The sequence below is a fragment of the Lepidochelys kempii genome, chromosome 7, assembly GCF_965140265.1.
Source record: "Lepidochelys kempii isolate rLepKem1 chromosome 7, rLepKem1.hap2, whole genome shotgun sequence".
NCBI lineage: Eukaryota > Metazoa > Chordata > Testudines > Cheloniidae > Lepidochelys > Lepidochelys kempii.
The window spans coordinates 52,532,796-52,551,531 of NC_133262.1; the positions used below are offsets into that span (position 1 = coordinate 52,532,796).

Genomic DNA, 18,736 nt, shown 5'->3' on the forward strand with positions numbered 1-18,736 from the left:
ACTTTTGCTGCTCACTATGCAATTACTAGACAGGCCAGAAATGATGCAGTCTTTGGTAGAGCAGTACTTCAGTCAGTGGATAGCTCCGACCCCACCTCCTAATTTTGCTTGGGAGTCACCTGATTGGAATCGACATGAACAAGCACTCGAAGAAGAAAAAACAGTTACTCACCTTCTTGTAACTGTTGTTCTTCGAGATGTGTTGTTCATGTCCATTCCAATACCCACCCTCCTACCCCTCTGTTGGAGTAGCCGGCAAGAAGGAACTAAAGGGGTGGCGGTTTGGCAGGGCTATATATTAGGCGTCATAAGGGCGTGACTCCAGGGGGTGCCCAAGCTGACCCGACGGATGCTGCTAAGGGAAAAATCTTCCAGCCATCGTGCATGTGCGCATGCACACACCTGATTGGAATGGACATGAACAAAACATCTCGAAGAACAACAGTTACGAGAAGGTGAGTAACCGTTTTTTAATTGGTGACTTGATCACAGTTTATAATACCTACATGGGGAACTGAAGTTTGATAATAGAGTGCTCTTAAGTCTAACAGAAGGTGTAAGAAGTGCCAATGGCTGCAAGTTGAAGCTAGACAAATTCAGACTGGACATAAGTGCAGCTTTCTAATGGTGAACCATTTACCAAGGGTTGTGGTGCAGTCTCAATCACTTGGAATTTTTAAATCAAGATTGGACGTTTTTCTAAAAGTTTTGTTCTAGTTCAAATAAAAATTAATTCAGACAGGTCAGACTGATCACAATAGTCCCTTCAGGCTTTATAATCTATGAATTTCTTGTTCAGGGATGTGAGCACTATATGCTGAGTATGCAGAACAGTGGGCACAGCCAGTGGGGCTTTTAAGGGATCATACCTGGAACAAGAGGTTTCAGGGTTAGTTTAAATGGCTTTTTATTTGAGTTCCATTTAAGATGATCTGGCACACTCCCTGTGTAATTTTTCAGAGCCACTGAAAGCCCCACGGCTCACTAGAGGGTCTCAGAGGTCACAGCATAAAGTTGTTATGCAGGATCACACAATTCACTCGGTTGTCTTCAAAAAATGCTCTCACTGTTATGTTACATGGAGAGAAAAGCCCAGTCTAGCTGTCTGTCCAGGCCCATGAGCTAGCACACTTCCCAACAGCAGCTCTCAAAGGTGCTCTTCTGCATAACACTGTCTCTAGAGCACCTAATGAAAAGGACCCTGTAAAGTAGGTTTGATATTCTGGTAGGGCATGTTGGTGGGGAGTGTGTATTGGGGATCTGCGGAGCAGATTAAAACACTTCTACTTTACAAAGGTTCTATTGGCTTCCTGTAAAGTTTCTCTTTGCTATTGAAGTTCTTACCCCCTTTGAAGTACTGCATTGTGTGTGCAATGGCTATTAGGCAGGATGGACAGGGATGTTTGACAGAAGCTGGGAATGGGTGACAAGGGATGGATCACTTGGTGATTACCTATTCTGGGACACCTGGCATTGGCCAGTCAGAATACAGTATACTGGGCTAGATGGACCTTTGGTCTGACCCAGTATGGCCGTTCTTATGTTCTTATGTGCTTCAGTGATTCACCTGAACTTTCCATAGACAGTGCAGCCCTAGCCATCCTTTAGGTTAATCAACAGTCTTATGCCTACAATCCTGACACTGGAAACAAGAGCACTTTTTAACGATGCTCCAAGAATCTCCATATTACTCTCTGCCATTCCCTGTCTGTGCTGACACTTAAAACCTGATTGAAGAAATGCTTGGGCCTAAGTAGTGGAAGTTAGGCGTTTGCCCTTGTGGTAGGCCCATCTTTCCCATGAATAATTCCTCCAGGGCAGGGAGCCCTGTATCTTAGTGTAAACAGGTTTGAGCATCTTGCTGTGTAGCATACTGTGCAGTGAAAAGAGTTTGTTGATTTCAGAAGTAAAGAAGACAGGTGTTCATTGGAGAGAACACAGCAAAGTGAAGAGCACTGCAGACAGGTGAGTGCCAGGACAGTGTGTGTGCTGAAAGGAGACTGGAATCCATGCACTGCCAGGGGATTGTGCCAGGAGGGGGTGTGAAAAGCAGAGGAGATTGTCTCTCTGGAGAGGTCAGGGTCCCACTGGGCGAATGGGATATTGGTGTCAGTGCAGGGCCCGGGAATGGGGTAAGACAGTTTTGTGTGTCTGCAGAGAGCAGAATGAGAGGCCGTTTAGGGGAGTATAGAATCTGTGCTTGGTCTGTAACCACTTTCCTCCGAGGAGTTCAACAGTGCCTAGCAGAATGGGGTCATAGCCCATGACTGGGGCTGCTAGTCACTGTTGTAACACAAATACGTAATACGAGGGGTCAGGTCGGTGGAGAAAGGCAGAGGCTTGTGGGGTTTGTATGTCAGTGAGAGGGGCTGGGCAGGGCTTTGTGGGGGTTGTGTCTCAGTGGGAGAGTTTGGGAGGTGGAGAAGGGGGAGCTGTGGATCCTGCCTGTCTCTGATCAAGCTGGTGGGTAGGGTATGTATTATTCCCCTGTCATTGGTCCTTCTTTGCAGCTCTCCATCTTGCTCGATCTGGTGAGCTACTGCTGTGAGCAAAGTCCTGAGGCCTTGGCTCTGTATTACGATGAACTTGCCAACTTGATTGAGAAACAGAAAGGGAATTTGGATTCGCAAATCCTGGTATGTTACAGAGTGGTCTGTATTCAGTCAGTTATACTAACTCCTCGGTGACATGCAGGTTAACCAGGCATTATGGACAGCATCTGTGTAAGAATCACACGCCTGTCTGAAAATGTTGTTCCTGCTATTGCTACAGGTGACACCTAGGATTCCTGTAACTGACGGAGATTAGATGGAAAATCCAGTCTTTCAGCTTGTTTACTTTTTTGTTTACATACCTGGAGTGGTCTGTTGTTGGTGTATGCCTTTCACACAGCCACGGTGGAGAGAGAAACCTTTTTAAAAATAACAAATGTGGTTGTAAATGTACCAGACATAGCAGGGGGGATCAAGGGCAGGGGTAGAACCTGAAACTACTTTAAAAACTTTTTTTTTTTACATGGCATCCCTTTAAACATGCAGGGCTCTCTAATGTCCAAGGGTTTGGAGGAAACAGCATGGGGCTGCTTGGTGGGGGAGCAAGTTGGGACTTCTTTCTGCAGAGTCTCGATTGACCCTGCCTTTCCCCTTACTTGGGAGCCCTTTCAAACCCTGCTTTCCTTTCTACTGTGCCTACTGGGGAAGACAGTAGGTCATACTGGGGGTTGGGAGGGTGGCTGGTGGGGAATGTGAGACCATGGGGGAGCTGTTGTGGGGGTGGTCTTGTGCTGTCGGGGCACAGGAGGCAGGACTAGTATTGGGAGGAGGGTGGAACTTGGCTGTGCTGTGATTCTTGGAAGCAAGTACCAAGACCACAGCAATCACAGTTCATTAGCCAGTGCAGAAAGTCCAGAGTATTTAGTGCCATTGGCTTAGGGTTGCAGAGGTGACCTTGTGTTCTGCTTTGAAGCCTCTCTGGCTGTGTCTTCATTAGGAAAAAGTGTTCTTAACTTGAGTCAGCTAATGTTAGGTAAAATCCTAGCCCAGATGAGATGGTTAGGCGTTCTCACATGTTAGCAGGTCAAGGTAAAACTATGGGGAGCCTAGTTTGTAATTCAACTTGCTAGTTCATTTGAAGTTTACACATTGCCTTGTCTTCACTGGGATTTTATCTTGAGCAACCCACTCTCCCCCTTCATCCCCTACCCCATTGAAGACAATGCCTCTGTAGTTGGGAGATGGAAGAAGAACAAACCAATGTTGTGATTAGTGGTAGCAGAGTGGCCAGCCTGAGAGCTGGGGGCCCCAAGTAACCCAGAATTCTGCATCAAACATAGCATGCCTTGGGGAGAGGAACGATCATCCTGCACAGAATCTGTCAATGGGGACCCCTTGAATGGAGGTGTCCATCTGTCTTTGGGTGGCCACAGCCTGATAACCCCACTGCTAGAGAGCCCGGGGCTTTTTATAGCATGTTGGATTAGCTTCAGAAATAAAAAGGTTGAGAACCCCCTGCTCTGGAATAACCTCTGGGTGTTGGGTGCATGTAAGTCTGTGTAAAGGGGTGGGGAACAGGCAGCAGCAGGCCGGGAAGCTGGATAGTGCGATAATCTTCTTAAAATATTTGAATGTGGCGGAGACCTTCCCTTCCACAGTAGCTTAGTCAAACTGAATCAAGGACATGGGAGAATAATCACAATAATACCTAGTGGTTTCATAGCACTTTTCATTTCAAAGGCAGTGAGTAGCATTTTAGAGCTAGGGAAGCTGAGCCACAGACTGGGTAGTGATTGGCCCAAGGTCACATGGCAGATCTGGTAATAGGACCCAGTCTCCTCAGTCCCAGTCCAATGCTCTGGTCACTGGGCCACATAAGTGTATGAAATGCAGGGGGAAGAGGATGCTCTTCCCTTTCCAGGGAGAAAGAGATACTGGAAACCAATTAAGATCCCCACCCCTATCTTAGCCTTAGTCTACACTAGGAGTTGAGGTCGAATTTAGCAACGTTAAATCAATTTAACCCTGCACCCGTCCACACGACGAAGCCCTTTTTTTCGACTTAAAGGGCTTTTAAAATCGATTTTCTTACTGCACCCCCGACAAGGGGATTAGCGTTGAAATCAGCCTTGCCAGGTCGAATTTGGGTACTGTGGGCACAATTAGATGGTATTGGCCTCCGGGAGCTATCCCAGAGTGCTCCATTGTGACCGCTCTGGACAGCACTCTCAACTCAGATGAACTGGCCAGGTAGACAGGAAAAGGCCTGCGAACTTTTGAATTTCAAGTTCCTGTTTGGCCAGCGTGGCAAGCTGCAGGTGACCATGCAGAGCTCATCAGCAGAGGTGACCATGATGGAGTCCCAGAATCGCAAAAGAGCTCCAGCATGGACCAAACGGGAGGTACAGGATCTGATCACTGTGTGGGGAGAAGAATCCGTGCTATCAGAACTCCGTTCCAGTTTTCGAAATGCCAAAACCTTTGTCAAAATCTCCCAGGGCATGAAGGACAGAGGCCATAACAGGGACCCGAAGCAGTGCCGTGTGAAACTTAAGGAGCTCAGGCAAGCCTACCAGAAAACCAGAGAGGCGAACGGCCGCTCCGGGTCAGAGCCCCAAACATGCCGCTTCAGTGATGAGCTGCATGCCATTTTAGGGGTTCAGCCACCACTACCCCAGCCGTGTTGTTTGACTCCTTCAATGGAGATGGAGGCAACACGGAAGCAGGTTTTGGGGACGAGGAAGATGATGATGATGAGGTTGTAGATAGCTCACAGCAAGCAAGCGGAGAAACTGGTTTTCCCGACAGCCAGGAACTGTTTCTCACCCTGGACCTGGAGCCAGTACCCCCTAACCCACCCAAGGCTGCCTCCCGGACCCGCCAGGTGGAGAAGGGACCTCTGGTGAGTGTACCTTTTAAAAATACTATACATGATTTAAAAGCAAGCATGTTTAATGATTAATTTGCCCTGACATTCGTGGCTCTCCTGGATGTACTCCCAAAGCCTTTGCAAAAGGTTTCTGGGGAGGGCAGCCTTATTGCGTCCTTCATGGTAGGACACTTTACCACTCCAGGCCAGTAACACGTACTCGGGAATCATTGCAGCACAAAGCATTGCAGCGTATGTTTGCTGGTGTTCAAACAACATCCGTTCTTTATCTCTCTGTGTTATCCTCAGGAGAGTGATATCATTCATGGTTACCTGGTTGAAATAGGGTGCTTTTCTTAAGGGGACATTCAGAGGAGCCCGTTCCTGCTGGGCTGTTTGCCTGTGGCTGAACAGAAATGTTCCCCGCTGTTGGGAGCGGGGAGGGATGAGGGGCTAGCCATGTGGTGGGAGGAGGCAAAATGCGACCTTGTAACAAAAGCACATGTGCTACGTATGTAACGTTAACAGCAAGGTTTACCGTGAAAGAGTGTACCCATTGTTCTATAAAATGTGTCTTTTTAAATACCACTGTCCCTTTTTTTTTTTCTCCACCAGCTGCATGTGTTTCAAGGATCACAGGATCTTCTCCTTCCCAGAGGCTAGCAAAAATTAGAAGGCGAAAAAAGCGCATTCGCGATGAAATGTTCTCTGAACTCATGCAGTCCTCCCACACTGACAGAGCACAGACGAATGCGTGGAGGCAGATGATGTCAGAGTGCAGGAAAGCACAAAATGACCGGGAGGAGAGGTGGCAGGCTGAAGAGAGGGCTGAAGCTGAAAGGTGGCGGCAGTGTGATGAGAGGAGGCAGGATTCAATGCTGAGGCTGCTGGAGGATCAAACCAATATGCTCCAGTGTATGGCTGAGCTGCAGAAAAGGCAGCAGGAGCAAAAATCACCACCACAGCCCCTGTGTAACCAACCGCCCTCCTCCCCAAGTTTCATAGCTTCCTCACCCAGACGCCCAAGAACCTGGGGGGGGGGGGCCCTCTGGCCACCCAGCCACTCCACCCCAGAGGATTGCCCAAGCAACAGAAGGCTGGCATTCAATAAGTTTTAAAGTTTTAAACTTTTAAAGTGCTGTGTGGCCTTGTCCTTCCCTCCTCCACCACCCCTCCTGGTGCTTCTCTCCTCCACCACCCCTCGTGGGCTACCTTGGTAGTTATCCCCCTATTTGTGTGACGAATTAATAAAGAATGCATGAATGTGGAGCAACAATGACTTTATTGCCTCTGCAAGCGGTGATCGAAGGGAGGAGGGGAGAGTGGTTAGCTTACAGGGAAGTAGAGTGAACCAAGGGGCGGGGAGTTTCATCAAGGAGAAACAAACAGAACTTTCACACCGTGGCCTGTCCAGTCATGAAACTGGTTTTCAAAGCTTCTCTGATGCGCACCGCGCCCTCCTGTGCTCTCCTAACAGCCCTGGTGTCTGGCTGTGCGTAACCAGTGGCCAGGTGATTTTACTCAACCTCCCACCCCTCCATAAACGTCTCCCCCTTACTCTCACAGATATTGTGGAGCACACAGCAAGCAGTAATAACAGTGGGAATATTGGTTTTGCTGAGGTCTAACTGAGTCAGTAAACTGCACCAGCGCGCTTTTAAACGTCCAAATGCACATTCTACCACCATTCTGCACTTGCTCAGCCTGTAGTTGAACAGCTCCTGACTACTGTCCAGGCTGCCTGTGACATGAGCCATGGCATTAAGGGGTAGGCTGGGTCCCCAAGGATAACTATAGGCATTTCAACATCCCCAAAGGTTATTTTCTGGTCTGGGAATAAGGTCCCTTCCTGCAGCTGTTGAAACAGACCAGAGTTCCTGAAGATGTGAGTGTCATGTACCTTTCCCGGCCATCCCAAGTTGATGATGGTCCCTTGTGATCCACCAGTGCTTGCAGCACTATTGAAAAGTACCTCTTGCAGTTTATGTACTCGCTGGCTTGGTGCTCCGATGCCAAGATAGGGATATGGGTTCCGTCTATGGCCCCACCACGGTTAGGGAATCCCATTGCAGCAAAGCCATCCACTATGACCTGCACATTTCCCAGGGTCACTACCCTTGATATCAGCAGATCTTTGATTGCGTTGGCTACTTGCCTCACAGCAGCCCCCCACTCCACTCCAAATTGATTACTGACTGACCGGTAGCTGTCTGGTGTTGCAAGCTTCCACAGGGCTATTGCCACTCGCTTCTCAACTGTGAGGGCTGCTCTTATCTTGGTATTCTTGCGCCTCAGGGCAGGGGAAAGCAAGTCACAAAGTTCCATGAAAATGCCCTTACGCATGCGAAAGTTTCACAGCCACTGGGAATCGTCCCAGACCCGCAACACTATGCGGTCCCACCAGTCTGTGCTTGTTTCCCGAGCCCAGAATCGACGTTCCACCGCATGAACCTGCCCCATTAGCACCACATTGCCAGGGCCCGTGTTTTTGAGAGAAGTCTGTGTCCATGTCCTCATCACTCTCGTCACTGTGCTGACATCGCCTACTTGCCCGGTTTCGCTTTGCCAGGTTGTGGTGCTGCATATACGGCTGGATAATGCGTGTGGTGTTTAATGTGCTCCTAATTGCCAAAGTGATCTGAGTGGGCTCCATGCTTGCCGTGGTATGGCGTCTGCACAGAAAAAAGGCGCGGAACGATTGTCTGCCGTTGCTCTGACGGAGGGAGTGGCGACTGACGACATGGCTTACAGGGTTGGCTTACAGGGAATTAAAATCAACAAAGGGGGTGGCTTTGCGAGAAACAGAATGGCCCCCTCAAGGATAGAACTCAAAACTGGGTTTAGCAGGCCGTTGATATCACGGAGGGAGGGAGGAGAAAATGAATACAAAACAAATCTGGTCTATTTCTTGTTTTGAGCCACTTCATCTGTCTGTATACATCTTGCTGGCAGCAGACTGTGCAGTACGACCGCTAGCCATCGTCATCTCCTGGGTGCTTGGCAGAAGACGGTGCAGTATGACTGCTGGCCATCGTCTTCCGCTGGCTGCAGATTAAAAGACAGTGCGGGACTGAATTGCCACGAGACGAAACAAGGGAAATAACTTGGCTGAATCACTCCCATGTTTGCCCAGGCGCCCCTGACCTCATCGAGGTCGGTTAAAAGAGCACCCTGGACTACGTCGACGACGGCTACCAGTCATATTGCACTGTCTGCTGCCAAAAGGCAATAAACTGTTGCTGTATAGCAATGCAGTACCACGTCTGCCAGCAACCAGGAGACATACGGTGACGGTTAGCTGAGTGGGCTCCATGCTTGCCATGGTATGGCGTCTGCACAGGTAACTAAAGAAAAAAAGATGCAAAACGATTGTCTGCCCTTGCTTTCACAGAGGGAGGGAAGGGGGGGCCTGACGATATGTACCCAGAACCCACCCGCAACAATGTTTTAGCCCCATCAGGCACTGGGATTTCTACCCAGAATTCAAATGGGTGGTGGAGACTGCGGGAACTGTGGAATAGCTACCCACAGTGCAATGCTCCGAAAGTCGATGGTTGCCTCGGTACTGTGGACACAGTCCGCCGACTTCATGCACTTAGGGCATTTGTGTGGGAACACACACAATCGACTGTATAAAAACGCTTTCTACAAAACCGACTTCTATAAATTCGACCTAATTTCGTAGTGTAGACATACCCTTAGGCATTTATTCAGGTGTTTCCTATGTGTAATTTCTTGGAGCTTTCCTACTCCCCACAAACTGTTGGACAACTCTCTCCCCCTACCCCTATCCAATCCCATTAATTTCTATCTCTCCCTCAGCCATCGCTGATGATTTAAACGTGTAAAGTGCATGGAATCCAGTTTGCATGACATACAATACCAGCCCTTTGAAGCGTTTGGCATACTGTGGGTCAGGTCTTCAGTCAAAGACCTTCTCATGGATGCCACCTGTCCCAGTCCCATGGCTCCCCTGCTGCAACTAGAAGGCGTGGTTGCATGCAGAATGCATATTAAGAGAGTAGTAAGTAGAGCAGATGTTCGCTGCAGCTGCTTAGCAAAATCCCAGTTTTGTGTCTCAGCTTTCATTTCCTTTCCCTTTCCCAGGCTCCATGGCTCCTTGCACCCTGCTCTGATCTCTCCAGGATTCTTTAGTTTGGTTCTGCTCTCCTTTGTATCTGTTGTCCCTCTTGTTTGGGATCATCTTTCACTAACCCCTGTGCTAAGCTGTGGTTCTCTTTCTTCCAGGAGCGGATTGGGAAGAGTGTGGTGGAGGACTTTTCCAATGACTTTGTGGTAGATCTCACTCCTGTAGTTGATGGGTATGCTGGAGAAGTGCTAAGTGTTAATGCTAATAATATTTATTGTCAATAGCTAAATTTGCTAACATGATGCTGACTGCAACTGACAACTGGTTTCTCTGCAGTGTTCACCTGTTCCCAGTGAAGTCCTTGTATAACCTGGATGAAGATGAGAGTCAGGGAACAATTGTTATCAACCTATTGCCACTGCTGTCACAGAACTGGCTTGGCAAGAGTGTTGGTGAAATGGCAACTAGGAACCAGGGTAAAAAGTAAGTGATGCCTTCCTTTTAAAATCATTTCACTGTCCAATAAATTGCAGTGATGTTCTTTCCTCTTAGGGCCATGCACTATAAATTCTGGTCACAGTTCTGCCTCCCTAAGTGCCTATCAAATGACTAGACAGAAAAGTTAGGCAGGAGCCTGTATTCTTGTCCATTTCTTGCAAATGAAGATGTCTGGAGCTCTGTGGTGTGGGAGGGGCAGGATGATATAGTGGTTTGCGTGCTAGCCTGCCACAGACTCCCTGTGCTATGTTTGACAAGTTGCTTAGTCTCCCTTTGCCTCAGTTCCCCATTTGTACAATGGGGAAAATAGCATTTCCCTGCCTCCTGGAGATGTTGTAATAATAAATATATCAAAGATTATGATACTGTAGAAATGGGGTTGATATTAAGTACCATAGATAGATTTAGTTTAGAGAAAAGCTGGAGGAAGTGTGATTGACGTATATAATTGAGTGCTCCTTTTTTATTCCTTCTCCTTACACAAGAACAAGACATCCACTGAAACAGAAAGGTAGCAAAGTTAATACTCTAAAAGGAATTAATTTTTACCAACATATATTCAGCATTGGAACTTACTGCCACAAGAGCTCATTGAGGCCAGAAACTTTTTGGGTTCAAAAGAGAATTTGACATTTTGACATGAATGACAAGAAAATCCAGAGTTAGTGTGAAAAACACTTTTAGGAGGTACATGAGCCCTCCTCCCTCAGGGCAAAAGCAACCAGTTACTGAGGGAATTGGGAGGAAATTTCTCCTTCACAATTGCTCACTTCACAGCTTCTCACACCTTCTTCTGACTCATTTGGTATTGCCCAGACACTGGATTAAATGGACCCTGGTCTGGTCTAATCTGATCGGTTCAAGTACAGCTTCTTTTCTACCTGTGGAACTTTACCCTAATCATTTGAGATCAAGGACTTTACTCTTTAGAAGCAAAACTGAGGGAGAAAAGTTAACCATGGTGCTTTTCTTCCCTGCAGACTGGCAGGGGCAGAATATTACAAATGGGCAGTGGCTTCAGAGGGACAGGAAATATTTTTCTTTCTTGAGGTTCCCCTGCTGAGTAGTAGAGTGCAGAAAACAGCCTATCTCTTCTTTTCCCAGGATAGTGTCTCCAGAGTGTCTGTGTCCCTCTTTCCGATTGCTGAGGCTTTACACGACAGAACAACACAATGGGAGCATGGAGGAGATCGATGCCTTGCTAGGTATAGGGAATAGCCATTGAGCTGTACCTGTCTGAGCCCTTCTCCCTGCCCTAGTTCTGCCAACAATCTCTGCAGTCATGGCAGGGTCTCCAGGACTGGTACAGGAGAGATTGAGGTGTTGTGTTACCCGCACCCCTCCGGACATGGTGGGCTGCTCTCTGACCTGAGGGAGGTGGCTGGCTGGGCTCGGTTTCCTCTGGTGGGAGGTTGAGTTCAAAAGTGCTCAGTGTGGTGGTTGGTACAGTGCATGCAATGGGAATAAAGCATTCTCCACACAAAGGGAAGCCATGTGAGTGAGAGTGCCAGAGATGGATGTCATGGTAACTGAGCCCGGCAAGCAGAGTTCAAGTAGCCCTGTTCCTGCTCTGTTACAGGCTGTCCCCTATACCTGACTGACTTGGAGATAGAAGGGAAGCTGGGCTCCTTAGCCAAGCAGGAAAGGGAATTCCTGTGCTCACTCTTGTTCAATGCCCTCAATTGGTTCCGTGAGGTGAGTGGAACTGCAGAAAGAGGCTAGGCCTTCCACTGCTCACTTCATATCTTACTGTGCTACAGAATTTTGTATTGTAATCACCTTCTAACAGGCTTGTAACATGTCACCTGTGCAATGGGGGAGTTGGCAGGTCCAGGCCCCCATGGACCTGTCTTGCCCCTCAAATGCAGGGGAGGGCAGTTGGGTGGGCACAGATCCCTTCATCTCTTCCCTGCTCGCCCCCCAGTTGGATTGGGCACAGACCCCCATGTCCCTAGGCACTCTCTTTCAGATTTCAGGGATTCTGTAGTGAAGACCAGCTGTAAGTGGCTTCACAGGGAGTGCTGTTTACAATTCATGTCCCTTCCTGGTGGATGGCTTCCTGGCTGTCACTTGTCTCAGTCTTTGGGATAGACAAACGCATCATGTGTTAATTCCTCTCCCCTAATTAATATGTTCACCAGTCCCTCTTTGTAAACATGTCTAAAAGGATGTCCAGTAGCTGCTTCTGTGTAGCAATTATGAGAGAGACATGGGCATTGCTGCTCTGATAGTTTTTTTCTGATGGAATTCTGAAGAGATGGGTTTTTCTGTGCAGCCGGGATTCAGAGATATAAACTGCCTGTGTGAATGGTGTCACCCAGATGTTCGGGACAAGTAGATGTTAGTCAGGCAGGAGAAATTAATTACTGAATAGTGCCCCTTTTGTTGCTAATGAGTATGATTTGTATCTATAGGTCGTGAATGCCTTCTGTAAGCAACAGGACCTTGAGATGAAAGGGAAAGTTTTGACTCGATTACAGAACATCACCGAGCTACAGAACATGCTAGGAAAGTGCTTAGCAGGTGAGCTATGCAGAATACAGGATCCAGAGTCTAAGTGAGAATTTGCCCTTGGAAGGGGACCACTCTGCATGGCTAAATGCCTTGTATAGTTATTCTCTGAATTACGTCTTCATTTGAACTTCTCCTACACTATTCCCAACAGCCATCAGCAAATGTTGATGGAATCTGGTAGAAAGTGACAGACACTCTAGTAAGCTAATTAATAGCCGTATCATGAAGAGACAATGTCTCACCAGAGTAGATCTGGTTGTAACAAATGTGCATTATAAGTAGGACCCTACCAAATTCATGGTCCATTTTGGTCAATTTCACAGTCATAGGATTTTTAAAATTGTAAATGTCATGATTTCAGCTATTTAAATCTGAAATTTCACAGTGTTGTAATTGTAGGGGTCCTAACCCAAAAAAGACTTGGGCTGGGGTGTGTGTCACAAGGTTTTTGTAGTGGAAGTTGCGGTACTGCTACACTGACTTCTGTGCTGCTGCTGGTGGCGGCTCTGCCTTCAGAGCTGGGCAGCTGGAGCGCGGTGGCTGCTGACCGGGAGTCCAGCTCTGAAGGCAGAGCCGCCACCAACAGCAGCAGCACAGAAGTAAGGATGACATGGTATGGTATTGCCACCCTTACTTCTAGGAGGCTGCTTGCAGAGCTGGGTCCTCAGTCAGCAGCCACCACTCTCTGGCTGTCCAGCTCTGAATGCAGCAGCCTAGAAGTAAGGGTGACAATACCATCCCATGTCTGCCTTCAGAGCTGGTATGGTATGGTATTGCTACCCTTACTTCTGTGCTGCTGCTGGCAGGGCGCTGCCTTCAGAGCTGGGTGCCAGACCAATAGCCACTGCTTTCCAGCCTCCCAGCTCTGAAGGCTGTGCAGAAGTAAAGATGGCAATACTGTGACTCCCCCCACCCCCCAAAATAACCTTGCGACTCCCCTGCATCTCCCTTTTGGGTCAGGACCCCCAATTTGAGAAATGCTAGTCTCCCCTGTGAAATCTGTATAATAGGGGGTAAAAACACATGAAAGACTATATTTCATGGTCCGTGATGTGTTTTTAATGGCCGTGAATTTGGTAGGGCCCTAATTATAAGCCCCATTTTTAAATCTTTGGATAAACTGAGGTCTGGAAGTAGTAAGCAAGCTCTAGCCCTTTAAACTGCTGCAGCAACATAAAGAGGGCAGCAATGGCCCCAGGGGAATACCCTGAAATAAGAGTAAAAAGAAAAGAAGTACTTGTGGCACCTTAGAGACTAACCAATTTATTTGAGCATAAGCTTTCGTGAGCTACAGCTCACTTCATCGGATGCATCCGATGAAGTGAGCTGTAGCTCACGAAAGCTTATGCTCAAATAAATTGGTTAGTCTCTAAGGTGCCACAAGTACTCCTTTTCTTTTTGTGAATACAGACTAACACGGCTGTTACTCTGAAACCTGAAGTAAGAGTGTTTGTTCCCTGGCTGGCCTAGAGTTGCAGGAATGGTTCTGTGCTGGCCTCCCTATCAGCCCCCAGTGTAAGGGCATACAGGAGGTGAGGCCAGAGAGCACTGGGTCCTGGTCATTCTTATTTGGCACATGGCAGAAAGAGAGCCATTTCCGCCAGGACATAAGTTAGAGCAACCTTGATGGTGCTCTACCTTCCAGACACTATGGAGGGATCAAAGGTAACTTAAGGCATTAAGCATAGGAGTAGAGGAGGAGGTGACCAGGATCAGTGGGGGCATTTCCCATGGAAGTCTAGCTTGCTCATATTTTATTGTTTATGTGAAGAACTGAACTCACTGACTTACTGTCCTCTGACTCTTTCAGCAAGCCCTGGCTATGTACTTCCCCCAGCTATTTTTGACTGTGAAGCCCTGGAAGCAGCACCAACTGTCAATGCTGTTGGTCTAGTTAAAAAGAAGAAAACAGGTAGAGAAAATTCCTCAAAATACTTATGCACACAGTTTGCAGTCAAGGATTCAGCGGAATTGCACAGCTGTAGCCACATTAGTGCAACCTTAGAAACAGAGATCAGATCCAGGGTCTGTACAGCCCAGTATCTGTTCTCTGACAGTGGCCAGCACCAGATGCTTCAGAGGAAGGTGCAAGAAATGCTGCAGTAGGTGGTTATGGGATAACCTGCCTCCAGGGGAAGTTTCCTCTTAATTCCCAGTAGTTAGAGGTCTGTTTAAGCCCTGGGGTTTATATCTTTCCAAAACTTATTGTATAATATTTACTAGGGCTGTAGATTAATTCCAGTTAACTCACACGATTAACTCAGAAAAATTAATTGTGATTAAAAAATGTGATTGCAATTAATCGCAGTTTTAATCTCACTGTTAAAAATAGAATACCAATTGAAATTTATTAACTATTTTTGGATGTTTTTCTTCATTTTCAAATGTATTGATTTCAATTACAATACGGAATATAAAGTGTACAGTGCTCACTTTATATTATTATTTTTATTACATATATTTGCACTGCAAAAATGATAAAAGAAATAGTATTTTTCAATTCACCTCATACAAGTATCATAATGCAATCTCTTTATCGTGAAAGTGCAACTTACAAATGTAGATTTTTTTTATTACATAACTGCACTCAAAACCAAAACTATGTAAAACTTTAGAGTCTACAAGTCTACTCAGTCCTACTTCTTATTCAGCCAATCACTAAGAAGCCAGCAGCATTATCTCCCGTAAATGTAAACAAACTAGTTTTTCTTATTTACAATGTCATCTGAAAGTGAGAAATAATCTATTTTATTTTCTTATGGATTTGGTGATTTTCTTATGGATTTGGTTGTTGCTAGTGGGGAGAGATTTAAAGGGGGAACCTATTAATAAACAAACTTTTCTCAGTGGATTAAGAGCTGTATAGGGCATTGTTACACCTTAGCCAGAAAGCCAGTACCTCCTGGCTTGAAGACACACCTCACCAGAGCCACAGTAGTGGTTTCAGTAGCACACCTTAGGCACATTCCCCTGTGCGAGATTTGTAAAGCAGCAACTTGGAGTTCCACGCACACCTTTATCTTTGCACATCCAGTTTGTGAGAGTGGTGCTGCAGTCTGTATCTAACTAGAACTCCTCACCCGCCTTCCTCCTGATGGAGCACTGCTTGCCAATCTCCCATAAATGGGAATGCACAGAGGCCTTTGAAGTCACCTCTGTGCATTCAGAGTACCTACCTAACTGCCTCTCTACCTCAGAGTTCTATACAACATTAGGACTCTGGTCTAAGGAGAAAGAACTAAAGCCATTGGAGAGATCCGCTCCCTGATACAGAGTAGGTGATGACATCATCTTCACGCAAGAATACTCATGAACTCCCTAATGGACAAAGCTTTTTAGTGAATTTCTGTAGCTCGACATTAGGGGGTGCCATATCCCACACGTGTAAATGTAGAGGCAACTCTTGAAGAAGACGTTACTGCTAGGTAGCCTCTCTTTATAATTCTGGATCTTCTTGTTACCCAGAGAAATGTTTCATCTTATCCACACTGACATCCTCGAACAAGGAATATGTGCCTCTGTGTGCCTGGGGTAGTCCTTACTGAAAATGCCAAGTTCAGGGAAGACTGCAAAAGGAAGAGCAGACACTCCCAAAGTGGTGGTTAATACTGAAGTCAAAATCACCAACAGTCATAAACTGTGCTTCTGATCCCCCCCACTGGTTGTTGAGAAGCAAAAAATAGAAATCACACTACTGCCTTTATTGCATTCCAGTTCTCTGGCCCTCAGTCAGCACCTAGGTCCAGTACAGCGAGAAGTTATTTAAAAACTCTGCTCACATATACAAAATGTTCTTCTGACACCAAAGGGCTAGCCATGTTACCAGGTCAATATTAGTTTGGATCTTACCCAAAATACCATGTTGCTAACCAATCCTTTAGTGTCTAAAACTAAAGATTATTATAAAGAAAAAAAGAAAGAACAAGAAGAGAGTTGTTAAATGGTGAAGTGGTCAGATATATGGACTTTGAAGTCTCGGTATGTATCAGGTTCTTAGCAGTATTGGTGAGTTTGCTGGCTTGAAAGTCCCTCTGGAACACATCCACAGCTTGGATGGGTCATTCAGTCCTTTGTTGAGAGCTTGAGTTTTTAGAAAAGTTACTCCAAAGGTTAAAAGCAGGAATGAAGACAAAAAGGAGATGATGCAGCTGCCTTTTTATATCCTTTATCATGCGGCTTGTACTTCCTGTGTCCCAAACACAAGCTTCACAGCACATGGCATTGAAAAGCCTTAGAGTTCTGCCCATAGGCATGCCCCTACATGACTTGCTGACTCCTAAAGTGTAGCCCCTGGCTTTTTCAATGGGTTCATTATATAGCTGAAGACCCTTGATGGGCCATCAAACAGGTTAAGTCGTGATGCCAACCTGTCTGGGGGTGTCACCCAGAAACACAGCATAAGCTTTGAAACACAGATATATCATACATATCTATAACTGGTTTAGTGATCATAAATGGTCACACTGGTTTAGTGATTATAAATGGTTTAGTGATCAATGGCTCCATATCTAGTTGGCAGCCGGTATCAAGTGGAGTACCCCAAAGGTCGGTCCTGGGGCCGGTTTTGTTCAATATCTTCATAAATGATCTGGAGGATGGTGTGGATTGCACTCTCAGCAAATTTGCGGATGATACTAAACTGGGAGGAGTGGTAGATACGCTGGAGGGGAGGGATAGGATACATAAAGACCTAGACAAATTGGAGGATTGGGCCAAAAGAAATCTGATGAGGTTCAATAAGGATAAGTGCAGGGTCCTGCACTTAGGACGGAAGATCCCAATGCACCGCTACAGACTAGGGACCGAATGGCTAGGCAGCAGTTCTGCGGAAAAGGACCTAGGGGTGACAGTGGACGAGAAGCTAGATATGAGTCAGCAGTGTGCGCTTGTTGCCAAGAAGGCCAATGGCATTTTGGGATGTATAAGTAGGGGCATAGCCAGCAGATCGAGGGACGTGATCGTTCCCCTCTATTCGACATTGGTGAGGCCTCATCTGGAGTACTGTGTCCAGTTTTGGGCCCCACACTTCAAGAAAGATGTGGATAAATTGGAGAGAGTCCAGCGAAGGGCAACAAAAATGATTAGGGGACTGGAACACATGAGTTCTGAGGAGAGGCTGAGGGAGCTGGGATTGTTTAGCCTGCAGAAGAGAAGAATGAGGGGGGATTTGATAGCTGCTTTCAACTACCTGAAAGGGGGTTCCAAAGAGGATGGCTCTAGACTGTTCTCAATGGTAGCAGATGACAGAACGAGGAGTAATGGTTTCAAGTTGCAGTGGGGAAGGTTTAGATTGGATATTAGGAAAAACTTTTTCACTAAGAGGGTGGTGAAACACTGGAATGCGTTACCTAGGGAGGTGGTAGAATCTCCTTCCTTAGAGGTTTTTAAAGTCAGGCTTGACAAAGCCCTGGCTGGGATGATTTAACTGGGAATTGGTCCTGCTTTGAGCAGGGGGTTGGACTAGATGACCTTCTGGGGTCCCTTCCAACCCTGATATTCTATGATTCTATGAACTCACAATATAAAAAGAAAAGGAGTACTTGTGGCACCTTAGAGACTAACAAAATTGTCAAATAAATTATGCTCAAATAAATTTGTTAGTCTCTAAGGTGCCACAAGTACTCCTTTTCTTTTTGCTAATACAGACTAACACGGCTGCTACTCTGAAACCTGTCACAATATAAAGGTGATACAAATATATAAACAAGATCATTATATTTGGCAAATCATAACATTTTCACAGATACCGTACGTGGCATATCTGTCGGATTCCTTGCAATTTTATAATATTGGTATCAACAATATCATAAAGTGTCTCCCATATTCCATACAGCATCACAGAGTCCACATCAAACATTATGTGAAAAACTATTTTCTTTTGTTAGTTTTCAATTTGCTCCTTTTTGATTTCACTGAATGTCCCCTTCTTTTTGTGGTAAGAAACAGGGAGAATAGAAGCTTTCCATCTAACCTCTCTAGACCATTGTGATGGGATCCCTTGGGTACAACATGAAATTGTGGGACTGCTGTGCTCCCCTTACTCTCTAGCCTGGGTTTTCTCTCACAATGGTTTGCCAGTGACAAACAGCAAATCCTTCCAGGCGCTGTTATCTTGCACGAATGTTCTCCAAGGTACTCATGAACTATACACAGGGAAACACCAGCAAATATTCCCAGCCTTACACCCCAGGAATGTACCATCTTACACTCCTCAAGACCTTTTCTTGAACAGTACAAGCTCATTAATTAGTTCGCCACTTCGTCAAAGGATAG

At 46.3% G+C, this 18,736-nt stretch overlaps 1 protein-coding gene across 7 annotated transcripts in view; it reads left to right on the forward strand.

Annotated features, from left to right (window-relative positions):
• FANCD2 (FA complementation group D2) overlaps positions 1 to 18,736 on the forward strand; it is a 188,664-nt gene that overhangs the window by 62,559 nt on the left and 107,369 nt on the right. For 6 of the 7 annotated variants that reach the window (XM_073352723.1, XM_073352724.1, XM_073352718.1 and 3 more), the window contains 8 exons: positions 1,905 to 1,965; positions 2,511 to 2,636; positions 9,610 to 9,683; positions 9,788 to 9,934; positions 11,054 to 11,154; positions 11,529 to 11,644; positions 12,364 to 12,472; positions 14,274 to 14,375. In XM_073352723.1, the coding sequence (XP_073208824.1) occupies positions 1,905 to 1,965; positions 2,511 to 2,636; positions 9,610 to 9,683; positions 9,788 to 9,934; positions 11,054 to 11,154; positions 11,529 to 11,644; positions 12,364 to 12,472; positions 14,274 to 14,375 (836 nt within the window). The remainder of the gene's footprint in view (positions 1 to 1,904; positions 1,966 to 2,510; positions 2,637 to 9,609; positions 9,684 to 9,787; positions 9,935 to 11,053; positions 11,155 to 11,528; positions 11,645 to 12,363; positions 12,473 to 14,273; positions 14,376 to 18,736) is intronic. The other variant, XM_073352719.1, reaches the window with a different exon arrangement.